This window comes from Dermacentor andersoni, chromosome 4 (genome assembly GCF_023375885.2).
Source record: "Dermacentor andersoni chromosome 4, qqDerAnde1_hic_scaffold, whole genome shotgun sequence".
NCBI classification, from domain to species: domain Eukaryota; kingdom Metazoa; phylum Arthropoda; class Arachnida; order Ixodida; family Ixodidae; genus Dermacentor; species Dermacentor andersoni.
The window spans coordinates 73,519,596-73,534,077 of record NC_092817.1 but is presented as its reverse complement, the minus strand read 5'-3'; the positions used below and the strand labels follow the sequence as shown (position 1 = coordinate 73,534,077).

Below are 14,482 nucleotides of genomic sequence, written 5' to 3'. Positions count from 1 at the left end.
TGAAGTCACACCTCAAGGCAAGGTTCTCTGTCATTCAAAGTTCTGTCATCATAATTTCTACCCCTCCCCACCCCTGCATGTTGAATCTCCTTTCTCTCCTCCTTTATGGTCACCTATTCTCCCCCTCTTTACGGGTCACCATTTTGCATTTAGTAGCTAGCGAATAGTGCACGTGGTGTACCAGCGAACTAAAACTCGGATCACAATGAGTCGTGCTAAATGGCCATTCTTTTACAGCGCAGCAAAAGCTGAAGGTTATCAGCACTGCCAAGAGTGAGAGGCGACAGAGTCGCTGGCTGAAGATACAGCATGGACTAGTGGTGCATCTGCGAATGGAGACTGTTCTTGCAAAGATGTGAGCATTACTGTATGCAGTTATTTCCACGGTTTATAGATGCAGATTTTTTCTCCTCATTCCGCGCTGTTGTAATTGGGGGTGCAGTTAAATGTGGCAAAATACAATACAGTCGAGCCCGCTTATAACGAACCTGAGTGTTACACGGCGTCTGTTCGTTATACCCCGAAGTTCGTAGTAAGTGGACTACAGCTTAAAAAGAAAAAAAGAAGTGGCTAGTAAAAACACAAAATTTGTTTCTTTGCAAAGAAGTTCGTGATGCTCATCTGTTTCTGTAGTGCAGATACGATGAGGGCGGTCTCCAGTTTATTTAAAGCAGAAGTGTGCTCTTCGCCAAGGCCTTTGGCAAAGACAAGTTGCCAGAAGCTCTCTAAGTAGCCCATTGTTACAGGCACGCTATTGGGTGCTGGCTCCGAAGTTTCATCGTCATCCAATTCCTCTGCGTCACTCTCCGCCCGCACTTCGCAAGCGATGCCCTCGCCCGTGCATGGTTCCGCAACATCGGTGTTTTCGTCAGCAGAAATAATGTCACCCCAACCAGTGTCGTAATGCCCCATGTCGAAGTCGACAAGGCGCTGCCACAAATCGCCGCCAGACCAATCATCTTCGGAAGCGTCAGGCTGTTGACATCAGGCACTGCATCGATGAAGCAGGCCTTGCGGGAACAGTTCTGCATGCAAGCGGCCGTCACCTCTGCCCAGGCCGCCTTCGCCCATCTCAACGGCTGAATACAGTGAAACTCGAAGCAGTAAGTTGCCGGCCGTTCGGCCTACAGCGATGAGCAAGCGCTCCACAACACAGCTCCTATACGATGCCTTAAATATGCATATTAGGCCCAAATCGAGCAATTGCACTTTCAAAGTGGTATTGGGCGGCAAGAACAGTAAGTGCTGTCAGAGAAGGTTGCACAATGTACGCTGAGTAGTTGTCAAGCACAAGGAGCACGTGCCTTCCTTGCCTCTGCATGTCATGGTCAAACTTGCCCAGCCACTCTGTGAATAAAATGCATGTCATCCAAGCCTTAGTACTGTGCCTGTAGTGCACAGGTACACAGCTCCGAAAGCAATGCAGCTTCTTTAATTTTCCGATTAGAAATGGCATGCACTGGTTGCTGCCATCCATATTAGTGCATAGAAGTACTGTAACGCGCACTTTACTGTGTTTGCCGCCAGTGCACGAGCCGCCTTTCATGGTGTGCGTTTTGTCCGGCAGCATCTGATAAAATAACACAGTTTCATCTGCGTTATACACATTCTGCTCCACATAGCTTGCAATAATGACTCGGTTTGTTACAAGCCACGTGGCAACGTCTTGCTCACTTGCCGAAGCCACCTTGCCAACAATCGATTTAAAAACAATCCCATGCTGCACCTTGAATCGATGTAGCCAGCAGCAACGCAAAGTTTTTGGCTTTGCCCAGCATCATTAGCTCACTTATTGGTATGTTGCGAGCCTGTGCGTCAACGAACCACTTTAGCAGCACGGCCTCTGTGTCCGCATGGGTGGCCTTCTGCAGGAACTTTCTGTTCGTCGAGTCGGCGTCGGAGCTGGAAATCTTTTCCTTGTCCTTTAGCACTGTCCAGATGGCTGAGTTCGACAAGTTGTACTTTTTCACCAACTCACAGTTTTAAGCACCTTGAGACAGTTCCGTCAAAACTGTCCACTTCGTTGTCATGTATAGCGCTTTTCATTTTGTGGTTGCTGCAGGCACCGCATTCCCATTCTTCCATCCTGAATTACAACTCGGACCTGACTAGAACGACGCATGGAAGCATAGAGACTAGTGTGGATAGGCCTGCTTCGCGGTAACGGCAAGAAAACAAAACTTCTGAACTTTAGCCGGCGCTGCAGTGCACGCCGAGATAGCGAGGGAGTTGCAAGAAAGATTGAGGAGAGGGGAGCACAGTTGCGAGAATGGGCGGGAGGGTGATCTTGGATGCCACACACGGACACTTGTGGGCAGCGCTTGACGACGAGGAGAGGATAGAGAGCCGCGAAACCATGTTTTTTTCCCTTCTCTATGCACGAAATGAATAGTTCGCCTACGAGGAGGCTTTGGCAAACAGACCTCGCATGCGTAAAGGGGTCGGAGGTCATTGTTATTTCGCATAGCGGCAGCAGGTCTACGCCATCCGTTCGCTGTAACCAATCAGCAGGGCTCAAAGGCGTTCGTTTTAAGCGAAGTTTGTCTTAAGTGGGGCCATTATATGTGGGCTCGACTGTATGAAGTAAAAGAAAGCTTTAGATTAAAAAAAAAAAAAGAAATGAGGAAAAAGGTTTCCTTACCGATTCAGTGAGGATGATGCAGGTCTTGAGATGGCTTTCTTGACTTGGGTAAAGGATTGTCGTGGTAACCTTGGTCGGGCAACCATGACATCACCCCTGCTGTCTTCGTCACAGCTGAGACCGGGAGAGAGCAGGATATGTTGGCTTTGCAAAATTCTAAAAAGGCGCACTTGGGAATTCCTGCCCGAACTAGAAACAGTACCAAACTATATAACTGTACAGTTCACATGAAGCACAGGAGTACAGGAGCAAGGTGTTACGCCACATGTGACGAGAGAGTAACTTTGTTGTTTGTGTGGCTCAAAGAAAACCTGCAAGCTTACAAGTGAGACACACATGCTGGAAACTTGACATACAAGGGGTTTAGTATTGCAGGAAAATCAAAATGGTTGAGGAGGAACAGCTAAAGTTAAACAGCAACACTCCGCAACACTGTTGTCAAATTAGGATAAATAGAAATGCAGTTAAGTGTATCTTTGGCTTGCACTAGAATATCCCAACGAAAAGCTGATGTCTTACAAAAGATTAAAAAAAACTACTTAGGCGCTACACAATGCTTTTTATGAACTCAGCCCGGTATGTTTCCTTCAACTTCCCTAGAACTTCCTTGGAACCTTGCCACACATTCTGTATATGCCACTGGCTGTACAGGCACGAAAGTGTCATCACCTGGTTGCATGCATTTGCGTGGAGGGCGGATGATCAAAAGAAAAACGAGGGGGGGGGGGGGGGGGGTCATCACGCAAACTTGTCATGACCCTCTAGATTTCAGAATCTTTGACAAGTGGCAAATGAAACTGAGTGGACAGCACCTGTTTACCGTCAGCGCTGCTATGTGTAGAGCGGTGATTGAGTCATCACATGATGCCCAGTCATTTCATCTGTCGCATAGATTGGCCTTACGATAAACCACTTGCCACGATGTCGGGCCAGTCCTTTTACAGGGTGATCATAATTACGTTTTATGGAATTTTTAAAATCTCCTATGGCAGATAGCATAATTCTTGCTCTTGAGATGGATTATTCGAAGAGTCGAACATTACTAGCATGAGAAATCGAAACAGATATTCAACTAAATAAAAAAAATTCCAGAATTAATTACTTTACAGCACATTTTGCAACTTACGAATTGTGGCTGGTGAGTTCACAAGACGTATCAACTTGAAATTAATTTCTAGGATGACACCAGTTTCGCGATATTTCTGAAAATGTGCAGCAAAATACATGGGCACTCCAGTTACTTTTGTGCTTCAATGCATAAAAGAGTGCTTTGTTAACAAAGTAGGTGGAACAAACGTGCATCTTTAGGGCAAGTTTGATAGCACATATCTCAAAACTGGCGTCATTCTGGAAATATTTGGGTCATTCTGGAAGTGAACATCTGCTTTTGAATTTCAGTAATAATTAAGTACTTGTGAAAGAAACTGACTAACGTTTACTGACAGTTGCCCACAGCCGCCCGCATAGGAATTAAACTTTGGCCAGGCTGCTTATCGGTGTAGTAACCATCAGGTCTCGCTAATTTCGAATACAGTCACCGACCGATAAATCGGACACTGATAAGCCGGACAGGCTCGGTAATTCGGACAGCTTCGCGGCACCGCCAATGGCCCCACAGACTTAATGTGTAAAGGCGACCAATATTTCGGACAGTCGCCAGCTCTACATTAGATTATCCGGACTCCGTCCGCGGCTGTAGCGTATGCCAACTCTGCCGCCATTATCTCTCCTGGCGACCTCGACGAGATATTAAGTATGGCCTCAGAAATTAACCCTTTGAGGGTCGATTTTTTTTCGCCATATGCAACCTCCCAGGGTCGATTTTTTTTTATTGCAGATTCCAATTCTCCTGAGGGACCTATTTCGAAAAAAAGTATCATAATTTTTCTAGGGTGACCATAAAGTGAGAAAAAAATATTTTGCATTGGTATATATATGTACTGCTTATTCATGAATAACAACAATAAAAAAGGAAACAAACTTATAATTAAAAAGTTGATGCATCGTTATACACATAGTTCAAGGCCTAGAAAATGCGCACACGAGAACATTTCGCAAGTCTCAAATGTTCCTGCTCTTGCACTAATATTTACGTCCATAGCGTAATCAAATTGCATAAGTGAGCGCACTCATAAAAACTGTGGTTGTGTGCTCGTCAAAAAAGCAAGATCTGTAACAAACTTCCACTAATCTTTAAGTTTCCACGAGTCTCAAAATGAAAAAAGAAAAGAAAAGGAAACGCATGCATGGCAGCATCCTTCCTATGCGCACCACTGAGAGCACTAAAAGAGCGAGAAACAGGCGATCGCCCTTTGAGCGATTAGTAACGAGATAGCCATCAGTTTTGTGAGCGCAAGAAGCCGATACCATCCGCAGAACAAAACCCAAACCAGCGCCCGCCTGTGCGTGCACCAATGTGCGAGCGGTAGTACAGTCAACGACTGAATTTTCGGACGCCCAAATTTTCGGACATGCCTGATATTTCGGCCGTCTTCGCGGCACCGCCATGAGCCCCATAGAATCAATGTATAAGGACATCTGAAGTTTCCGACACTCGAACCCCCCGCCGTCCAATTTTCCGGACTTTTTGACGCGACGGAAGGTCCTTTGGCTCCTCCCGCAGCGCCCTTGCGAACGAAATCGACTTGCAGCCGAAGCATATCACCGCTTTGAACCACAACTAGCCGAATCTAGCCGTCACACACCGATTTGGTCTGGCCACGCTGGCTGTGTTCATCGCCGCAAATGGCCGCACTTCCGCCTCCGGCGGAGTTTCCGGAGCGACGCTATTTCGTTTGTTTGTGCAGGCCACGTTTTGCCAAGCGTGGTGTGTGGTTGTGCTGTTGTGTATAGTTGTGTCAAGTGTGCTCTGCGATGCTAGGCCTAGGTGCTTCGATGCTGGTCAGCGAACTCCACTGTTCGCAACTTGAGGATTTCGCTTGCCTTCGATGGCCCCCACTTCGTCTTCGTCGTCCTCACCGATGGCATCGAAGCGCGGAAAGCAGTACCGTACCCACGGAAATAATCTTTGAACAGTTTGTTGACGCTGACAACGAGCTCAACTTCTGCGCAGAACTGACTAACGAGGGAATAGTCCGTCAGGTTGTGGGGGATTCAGAAGACTCCGGTGTTGAAAATGAGGAGCCAATGCCTGCGCCGGCTACAAGCGCCGAGTTGACGCGAGCACTGTTGACTCTTTCATCGGTGTACAGTGCTGACATGGCCCTTGCTCAGATCGAGGCGAATATGATCGCATGCAACCGGAACGCCGTCCAAACAACAATCAACAAGTTCTTCAAGCCACTGCAGCAATAACAATGGCTGCCCGACGATGCACATGTACATAATAAACCGGCAGTCGGCTGCATACAGAGTTTTTGAACGCCTCTTTTTATAGCACCTTTATTGATGCTTTGGCAGGGTGTCGGAAGCCTGGTACTTCGCCCTTTACCTCTAGATCCAAGAAAAAAGGAAAAAGGTGCGATTTTTGCATGCATTCATTTTTTCGGACTGCTTGAATTTTCTGACGTTTTTACGTTCCCTAGAGGGTCCGAAAAATCGGTCATTGACTGTATATAAACGCGCCGGAGCAAACTAGCTCCAAAGCAAACCATGCAACGAGAACCGAGAGAGGGAAGCGCGAAAGAAAAATCCCTGTATTCCCCCACAGTGGCAACACATGCCAGGAAAGAAATAGTTAGGAAATTGGCGTGCTTTTTAAACGTACAGATGGCGCCGTAAATATACAGCTTCGACCATTTTGTACTTGTTCGCAGCGTCATATATTTACGTCATTGATCCTGAAAAGGTTAAAGTCTAGATGGTAATCTCTGAGGCCTTGCCTTCATCGCAGCTCTACGCCTCTGAGATTTCACTGCAACTGCCAATCTTGGAGGCTTTGCCTGAATTGTGAGGTCTCATCAACATCGCGATCATCACATCCTTTCCGGCACCGCCGTACATGGCCCACTCTGTTGAGTTTGCTTTGCGCACAGCGTTCTGCCATGCTGTGCTTATTTGTTTAGTTTGCGTTCCAGACAGCACTCTGCTGGCTCCAACAAGCGCCCTGTACGTTAGCGCGTGAAGCCACATCAACATAATTTCGGCGGCGTGTCACTGTGCCAGAGAGCGTTGTGGCGTTGTGCAAGCTAGGACTCGAGTCGTGCCGAAGCTCGGATAAAGAAATGTCGGGAGATAAGAATAGAAGAAAAATTGGACATCGTTCGTGCTACCGAACGTGACACGAAGATGTTGGTGCTGGCACGCGATAGGGATTTACCGTTGACTACAGTGTGTGGCATTTGGAATGCGAAGAAGCTGCTCGGCAGCGCTGATGCGACCGCGGTCGGCTACAAGGTTACACTTTTCGCCATCGCTGCCTCTGTTGTTGCCGAAGTTTCACATAACGACAGTGATGAAGACGACACGGAAAGTGACAGCACAGGCGATTCAGGCCCGACGGTGGCAGAAGCTACGTGTTACCTCAGCCTCATGAATGCAATCGTTGCGACGAGAACAGCACCCAGCAATGAAAAAGGTGCCCTGCGATTTCTGCAGCACTACCGTGCTGTGCACGGAGAATATGCAATGCCAACAAATAATCTGCCATGCAAGTGTTTTCTGAGAAGAGGGGGTTAGTTGAAAAGCTGGCTTGCAGCTTCAGTAAGTTTGAGGCTGCTGTCGTCACTTCTAGGCTGCCGCGGCATCATACAAAGATAACGACTTTTCTCGCGCAAAGTGAATAAATACTGCATGTTCTTGCGCTTTCATCGCACTATCTCCGAGTTCCGTTTTTGACAGGTAAGTGGGCGATCTCAAGCTATTTCGGTTAAGCAGTACTACCGTTTAGTACATACTTTTTCCGAGCTCCGGCCAACTCCAGTTCAACGAGGTTTCACTGTATATTAGTTATAACGATGAGTCAACTTCAGAGTATCAACTTTGGGAGTTATATCCATGGCAAGGAAATTTGTGAGGAACCCTTCCGCTGCGGTGGGCCACTGCCTTGCACAACCCCAGCCTCGGCGACCAACTCTGGGCCATCCAGCAGGCCCGCGAGGCAGTGGTGAGGCAACGCCTCGATGCCCCCACGTGGGAGACCTAAGGCCCCGTCGGCGAAAGCCCTGCAGGACTATAAATAAAGTTGTTACCAACCAAAACGGATATAACGAATCTTTCTTTAGAGCGCAGCTCTTTGGCGCCCATTCCTGCGTTTTGCGGCACCGTCGTGCCTCGCCATAACCAGCTCCATAGCCGGGGCCAGCCCACTGCTCTAGCTGCGCGCACTCCTGGTGCCATCTCTTGCGCACGGCGCCAGCCTTGCTCTCTTCGCTCCTCCTCCAATGCCTGCATGTGCGGCAGCAATCAGAGCGCCGGCTTGGTGGCAGCTGATATCGATGATGTGCTGCTGCCCAAGCCGAAACGCGCAGCCGCTGCCGTTCACCACTGCGTGTACCCCTTTCCCCCCCTTCTCTCCTCCATGGTGGTGACCGCGTGAGAGCATGAGGTGTTCTCTGGTTGCCGAGGCGCCGGCTCGGTATCAGTGGATCACAGTGTGCGCTTCCCAAGCCGAAACGCAAAGCCACCTTCAGCTGACTCGCTAGCAACTTCAGCGGCGTCAGTCAGTCGCTGCCATCTCTTCGCCGTGCAACGTTTCTATGCGCCTACACGCTGCCTCCCACAACCTTCCGATAAGCAAGGCAGCTGCGCCAAGCTACACTCCATTCGCGTCTCCCGGGCGCGTCTCTAGGCCTCCCCTTTTCCGTGGAAGTGGTGGACTCGCCCGCTCTTCCGCTGCTTGCGTGGGGCGGCGCCGAGTGCAGTTTTGTTGTTGCTTGTCATTGCCTCCGTGGGCATCAACGATATCAGTGTTTCTATTGGTTCGTTCGTGTGAGTTTCCACCGCCAGAAAAGAGATGGACGACGGCAAACGGAAGTGCAAAACGATATCAATCGAGCAAAAGCTGGCTATGCTGGAAGCCGACAAGTCTAGCGTGAAAAAGAAAAAAGTGGACGAAGATTTCGGCATAGCGTTGAGCACGCTGTCGACAATTTCGAGCAGGAAAGAAGCTATCACCAGTGCTGTCACACGTGGCGTAAAAGGCGACAGAAAGAAGCTGCGAGCCCCCGCTTTCGAAGCTGTAGAGGAGGCAGTCTGAAAGTGGTTTTTGGACACAAGAGCAAGCGGCACCCCTGTGAGTGGGGCACTGTTGCAGCGCAAAGCGAAGGACTTCGCGTGCATCATGGGGCACGAGGATTATGTGGTGAGTGTCGGCTGGCTGCAGCGTTTCAAAGAGCGCCCCGACATCGTTGGCAGGGCTGTCAGCGGGGAAGCGCAGTCTGTCGACTGCAAAGCTGCAGTGGCGTGGGTGGAGACAAACGTTGGACAGCTGCTAGAAAAATACAATGCCAAGGATTTGTTCAACGCAGATGAGACAGCCCTGTTCTACCAGATGCTGCTGCAAAAGACCTTGGCCCTCAAAGGTGAACGCTGCCAGGGTGGTAAGCAGAGCAAGGTCTGCGTAACTGTGTTGCTTTGTGCCAACATGGATGGGTCGGAAATGGTGCCGGCCCTCGTGGTCGGCAAAAGTGCGTCACCACGATGCTTCAAAAGCAAACGAAAACAACTGTGAGACCCACCACACTGCCACTGTGCTCAAAAACATTGAGCTATGCTTCTTGCCGCCAAGCTGCACTGCAGTTGTGCAACCCCTCGTCCAAGGAGTTATCATGAATATTAAGTCGGGCTACTCCAAGCATTACCGAACTCTGGAAGCATGTCGCTATTGGTGATAAAATAGGTGGTGCTCTGATGGAGGAGTTTCTGAGTCCAGATAGTGCTGCCTCGTTCTATGAAGGATCTCCGAATGAGTGATAGTTGTCTCGACAGGCGGCGGTGTAGTGTGACGGAGGAGACGACTGCATCGGCAGTGACGACGAGATTGACAGTGGCCCATTTTTCACACCGACCCCAATGTTCACGCAAAGTGCACTGTTGTTGATAAAGTCACTCACTCATTTCATGCAAGCTAAATTAAAGCCACCAGTGTTCGTGCAGCCGCTGCACGCGATGCACACCACGGTTGTGAACACTCAACTTCTGCGAAAGCAAGTGCAAATTTCTATTTAAGTGCGCCTAACACTTGCCGCGCTGTTTAGAAGCATAAAAAAACATTTCATTTTTCACAGCCTAATTTCTAAAACATCAATTTTTTATAGTAAGCGGCAAATTTGGTTTCGGAGCTAAGAAGGTATGGTTTGGCAGCTTTTTTTCCTTTTTTTTTATGGCAGTCCAGATAAAGCGATGATCGGATTTTTCGTTCTTTTTATATCATTATAAGTGGTCTGCACTGTATTCGAGAATTAGCACATCCCTACATAGCCTTTATTGTTGCGTTTACTGCTGTGCATAACATCGTGTTGGCCGTGCGCCTTCATACAACTGCGTGGTTGCTGTCCATAATCACCTCTATAGCTATTGCGTTTCGTCTGCAGTGGTCACACAAACAGTAGTTTCATTATGACTCAGTACAATGGCTGCGTGCACAATGTCACAAGAACTAGGAAGGAACAGTGCCAACTAAGATGATCACGAGAGGGAGAACGACACAGGACAAGCGCCAACCCTTTCGTGATCGTCTTAGTTGGCGCTGTTCCTTCCTAATTCAAGTATGCACCATCTAGCCCAAATGAATGTTGTTCTCAACAATGTCACAAACATGGCGGAAGCTGTTGAGGATAAAGAGGAAGAGTGCCTGATATATTGCGATGGGTGAACGATCTGTTGGTGACCAGCTCACTGTTGAAAAAATAATCGGTATGTGCACATGGTAGCAAGAAGTATGTCTCGGTTGAAGACGCGTGCCACGGCCACACTGCGAAGGACGTCGCCTTCACGGCTGCGAGTGCTTATCAATCCCAAGATGACGAAAATTGCAGCTTCCACACTGCTTTCAAGCTAAACAGAAACAGGATGTGCTTACTATTCTCTTGATGCACTCGCGATAATTCGACATCGGCTTAATTTGGCCTTTTTTTTTCCAGTCCCGTGAAATCGGAATTAACAAGGTTTTACTGTATAGCAACAGCGCGGGCCGAGAGCCCACACTGATGTTTTTGTGGGCGGTCTATAAAATGACAAATGATGCACTAATGCTTAGATGGGCGGAATGGTTAGTTTAAAAATTAACTTTGGAAGCCAATGGGCTACCATTCTACGCCTTGACCAAAGTGAGACTGGTGCAGGCTAAGGACTACGCTTTTACGTAGTGCTTACCGAGGCAATGAGTGGTATTAATAATGACATAAATATCAAGCCGGCATTTCTCACTTTGAAAATGTGCTGCTCCATTACCCTCAAGCGACGAGACTTTCACCCGTCGAGTGAACTTCATTGAAGGCCATGTCTCCATGATTGCATTCATGCGATTGGTTTGTTTGTGGGTACATTCATTTAATGAATAGCCTTAATGAGCACTCAAATGATAGTCGTAGCCGCATGCATCAGCTCTTCCTAAAAAATAGCCTTTGCTGCCATACACCCCAGCAGCATGCCTCAATTTGAATATACATACTTGGTGCACATCATATTGCCTTAAGATTAGCATTCCGAAGCTTCTAAATAAGCAGCAGCCCTCACCTGCCATCGAGCGAGACCAGCTCATCTCGATCCCCAAACAGGGAGAAGGAAGGGCCATAAGTTGAGCCTACAGACTGTGAGCCCACAGCATAAGTGGAGGAAGAAGTCCCCAGGTCGACACGGCGCATGAGTGGCAAGCTCTGGCCTGGTGGCGGCCGTGCAAGACCCAAGCGATCGGCAATCCGCTGTCGCACTGATGGTGGACAGGCCAGAGGTCGTGAGGATAGACGTGACCGGCGTGTCTGCAATAAGATGACCAAGAGGAAATGGAAAGGTTATTCTGCTTGCGTAATTGCAACATGCCAGCCAGAAATTACTTAGCTTGACGTCAGTTTGATAGGTTAGCCAGTTTGTTGTATCACCTAGCAGTATAATGCAATGTAATGCAATCATCAACCCGATGGGGTAGGGTAAAACAGAAAAGTCGGAAATAAATAGGGCAATGGGACACAGCGCAACATTGACATTCCTCCCCGAACTCTCCATGACATAACATTTTGACAGCATCTACTTAAGTTACATTTATGTGTCCATCAATACATACAGATAACACTGCCTTTTAGAGGAAGTACAGGCGGAATTATTTGGTTCTCCATTGTCACTACAATGTGACAATAATATTAAAATCCATGATGGTGTTCATACCCTTTCTCCAGCTCTTATAATCACTGAGCACGTGGTCAGTGATTATTGCACCTAAGTGGTTGTCGCATGTCTCCTTCCTTCGTCCGTCGTTTTATTTGGCACCTTCGTTGTAATCTTATAATCAGCAGATGCTCAAAGAAAACGTCTATTGACTGCAACAGCATGATGGCCTCAAAGATGAAATCAACGCGTATAAGAAGGCACAACACCGCAGAGCACTCACAGTGCGTCGGCTGCTCTTGCGCTTGCCACCCTTCCGGTGAGTCTTGCGGCTGCTGCCAGTTGTCTTGCGCCGCTTGGCCGTGTTTCCCTTGGTCTTGCGCTTGCGGCGGTGACCGGTGCTGCGCCGCTTGCGCTTTGATGTCTTGCGGCTCGACGTCTTGCGACTTGACGCTTTCCGCCGTCTGGGTGCTGAGGAACGCTTTGCTGGTGCTTGTTTGGCTGATGATGGCCGTTGCTGAAATTGAGAAGATGGCAGAACGAACGAGCATTTTAGAGCTTTTAAAGGGAAGCCCCAGTATGACATCTTCATAATGTGCGAAGCACAACTGCCTATGCTCACTGCGACTAAGGCTTACTGGAGTGTCTGTAAAGCTTAAAAATGAGCCCAGGTGCTACTAGTATAGTTAGAGGATTTTTTACTCTTCGTGTACTTGCGTTTAAGCAAGAGTACATGCACTTCAGCATTAATCGCAGCAGACATTAAAAGGTCCCTAAGACACTCTTGAGCTTGAACATTTGTTAATAATGGCAAATCTACAACGAATAGTGTACCAATCAACAATGAACATGCAGTCGCGAAAATTTGTCAAATAATATCATAATAGCAAGGCTACAGGTGTTTGATGAACAACTACATGGTTGTTGTGGTTTTTCACCTGCTTTCGCTACCCTCCCCAAATCACACTCTCCCTCCGTAACTACCCTTATAGTAGTTAGGGGGAGATGCACCCAGCAACGCCTAGCAAGGCGTTGCTAGGCACATCGCGGCGATACAAGAGAGAGGATTGTTGTATTGGCACTACAGAGGCCGAAGGGGCAGGATTCTAGATCAGTTAGTCGTATCTACTAAGTACAGGGAAGACCTTTTGAGTCTCTGTCATGGAAATGGGTGGTCTGGCCACCGAGGCATAAACAAGTCAAAGGAAAGATTGCTTATGGAATACTACTGGCCTGGCTGTTTCAAAGACGTAGAAAACTTTGTAAGATCATGCGACGCCTGCCAGCACTCAGGTAAACCAGGAAAGACATGGAAAGCTCCACTAAAGGTAGTGCCCTTAATAACAGAACCTTTCAGACGACTTGTGATAGACACGGTAGGGCTTCTACCAAAAACAAAATCTATTTACAGGTACTTGTTTACCATGCTGTGTCCGGCTACAAAGTTTCCAGAAGCAATCCCTCTGAAAGAGCTAAGCTCCACCGAAGTAGTAGACGCGCTTTTGTCAGTATTCGCACGAGTTGGGTTTCCAGCCGGAATTCAGGCGGATCAAGGGTCAGTATTCACGAGCTCACTGACTTCCACATTCTTACAAAAGTGCAGGGTAAAGTTGATACACCATTCTGTCTATCACCCTCTGTCAAATAGCATAGAGAGGTGGCATTCAGTGTTTAAGCGAGTTTTGTGGGCGCTCTGTTATGAGCACAAGGAGAACTGGGAGTATTGTCTTCCGGCCACTTTGTTTACTTTGCGAACGGTTCCTTACGAGGCTACAGGATTCTCACCAGCAGAACTAGTGTATGGGAGGGCACTCCGTTCTCCACTGAGAATGTTAAGAGAGATGTGGGAGGAAAGAGGAGAGAGTCCAACAGCGGAAGAGTATGTGCTAAATCTGCTGGAACGGCTAAGTGCAACACAAGAACTAGTCGAAAAGAACATGGGAGTAGCTCTAAAGAACGCCAAGTTCTATTACAAGAATGCGAGGCTTCGTACGTTTAACGCCGGAGACCAGGTGATGATCCTCAAACCTTCCAGAAAGAACAAGCTTGAAGTTCACTGGGATGGACCCAAAGTGTTACACAATCTTTTCGATACTAAGAATGCTCTGAAAGTGCCCAGTTGCAGGAAGGAGGTGAGAATATACCACTGAAATTTGATAAAGCTGTATGTGGAGCAGAGCGTAATTGTTAACTTTACTGTCAAAAAGCAGGATGACACTAGCACTGAGTTTAATGAGTATAAGGCAAACTCCAACTCTGAAATCAGCCTGGAAGAAGTGGTAAAACATTCGATAAGCTCGCACGCTCTTAGATCCGAGCAGCTAGATGAGCTAAAAGGAATGTTATGGGAATATCTCGATAGATTCAGCGATCGGCCAGGTAGAACCGAACTACAGTCAAACCCGACTATATCGAACAATTTCTGGCCACGGTATAGTTACAATGAGTATATATAGCAAAAATTATGTTTACATTGAAAAAAAAATAGCAGCGACTCCAAACGTCGAGCGGCAGAAAAGTGCCCCCAGAAGTTGGCTTTCCCTCGCGGTTGCGGGGAAACCCAACGGTGCGGCTCAATCCAACCGCTCTCCCTACCGTGACCGCGCTGCTTCGGACGAA

At 47.9% G+C, this 14,482-nt stretch overlaps 1 protein-coding gene across 4 annotated transcripts in view; it reads right to left on the bottom strand.

Moving 5' to 3' along the window:
* Positions 1–14,482, bottom strand: part of LOC126536319 (uncharacterized) — a 118,163-nt gene that overhangs the window by 18,581 nt on the left and 85,100 nt on the right. For all 4 annotated transcript variants that reach the window (XM_050183238.3, XM_072287869.1, XM_050183237.3 and 1 more), the window contains 3 exons: positions 12,147–12,380; positions 11,279–11,520; positions 2,642–2,755 (listed from right to left, as the gene is read on the bottom strand). In XM_050183238.3, the coding sequence (XP_050039195.2) occupies positions 2,642–2,755; positions 11,279–11,520; positions 12,147–12,380 (590 nt within the window). The remainder of the gene's footprint in view (positions 1–2,641; positions 2,756–11,278; positions 11,521–12,146; positions 12,381–14,482) is intronic.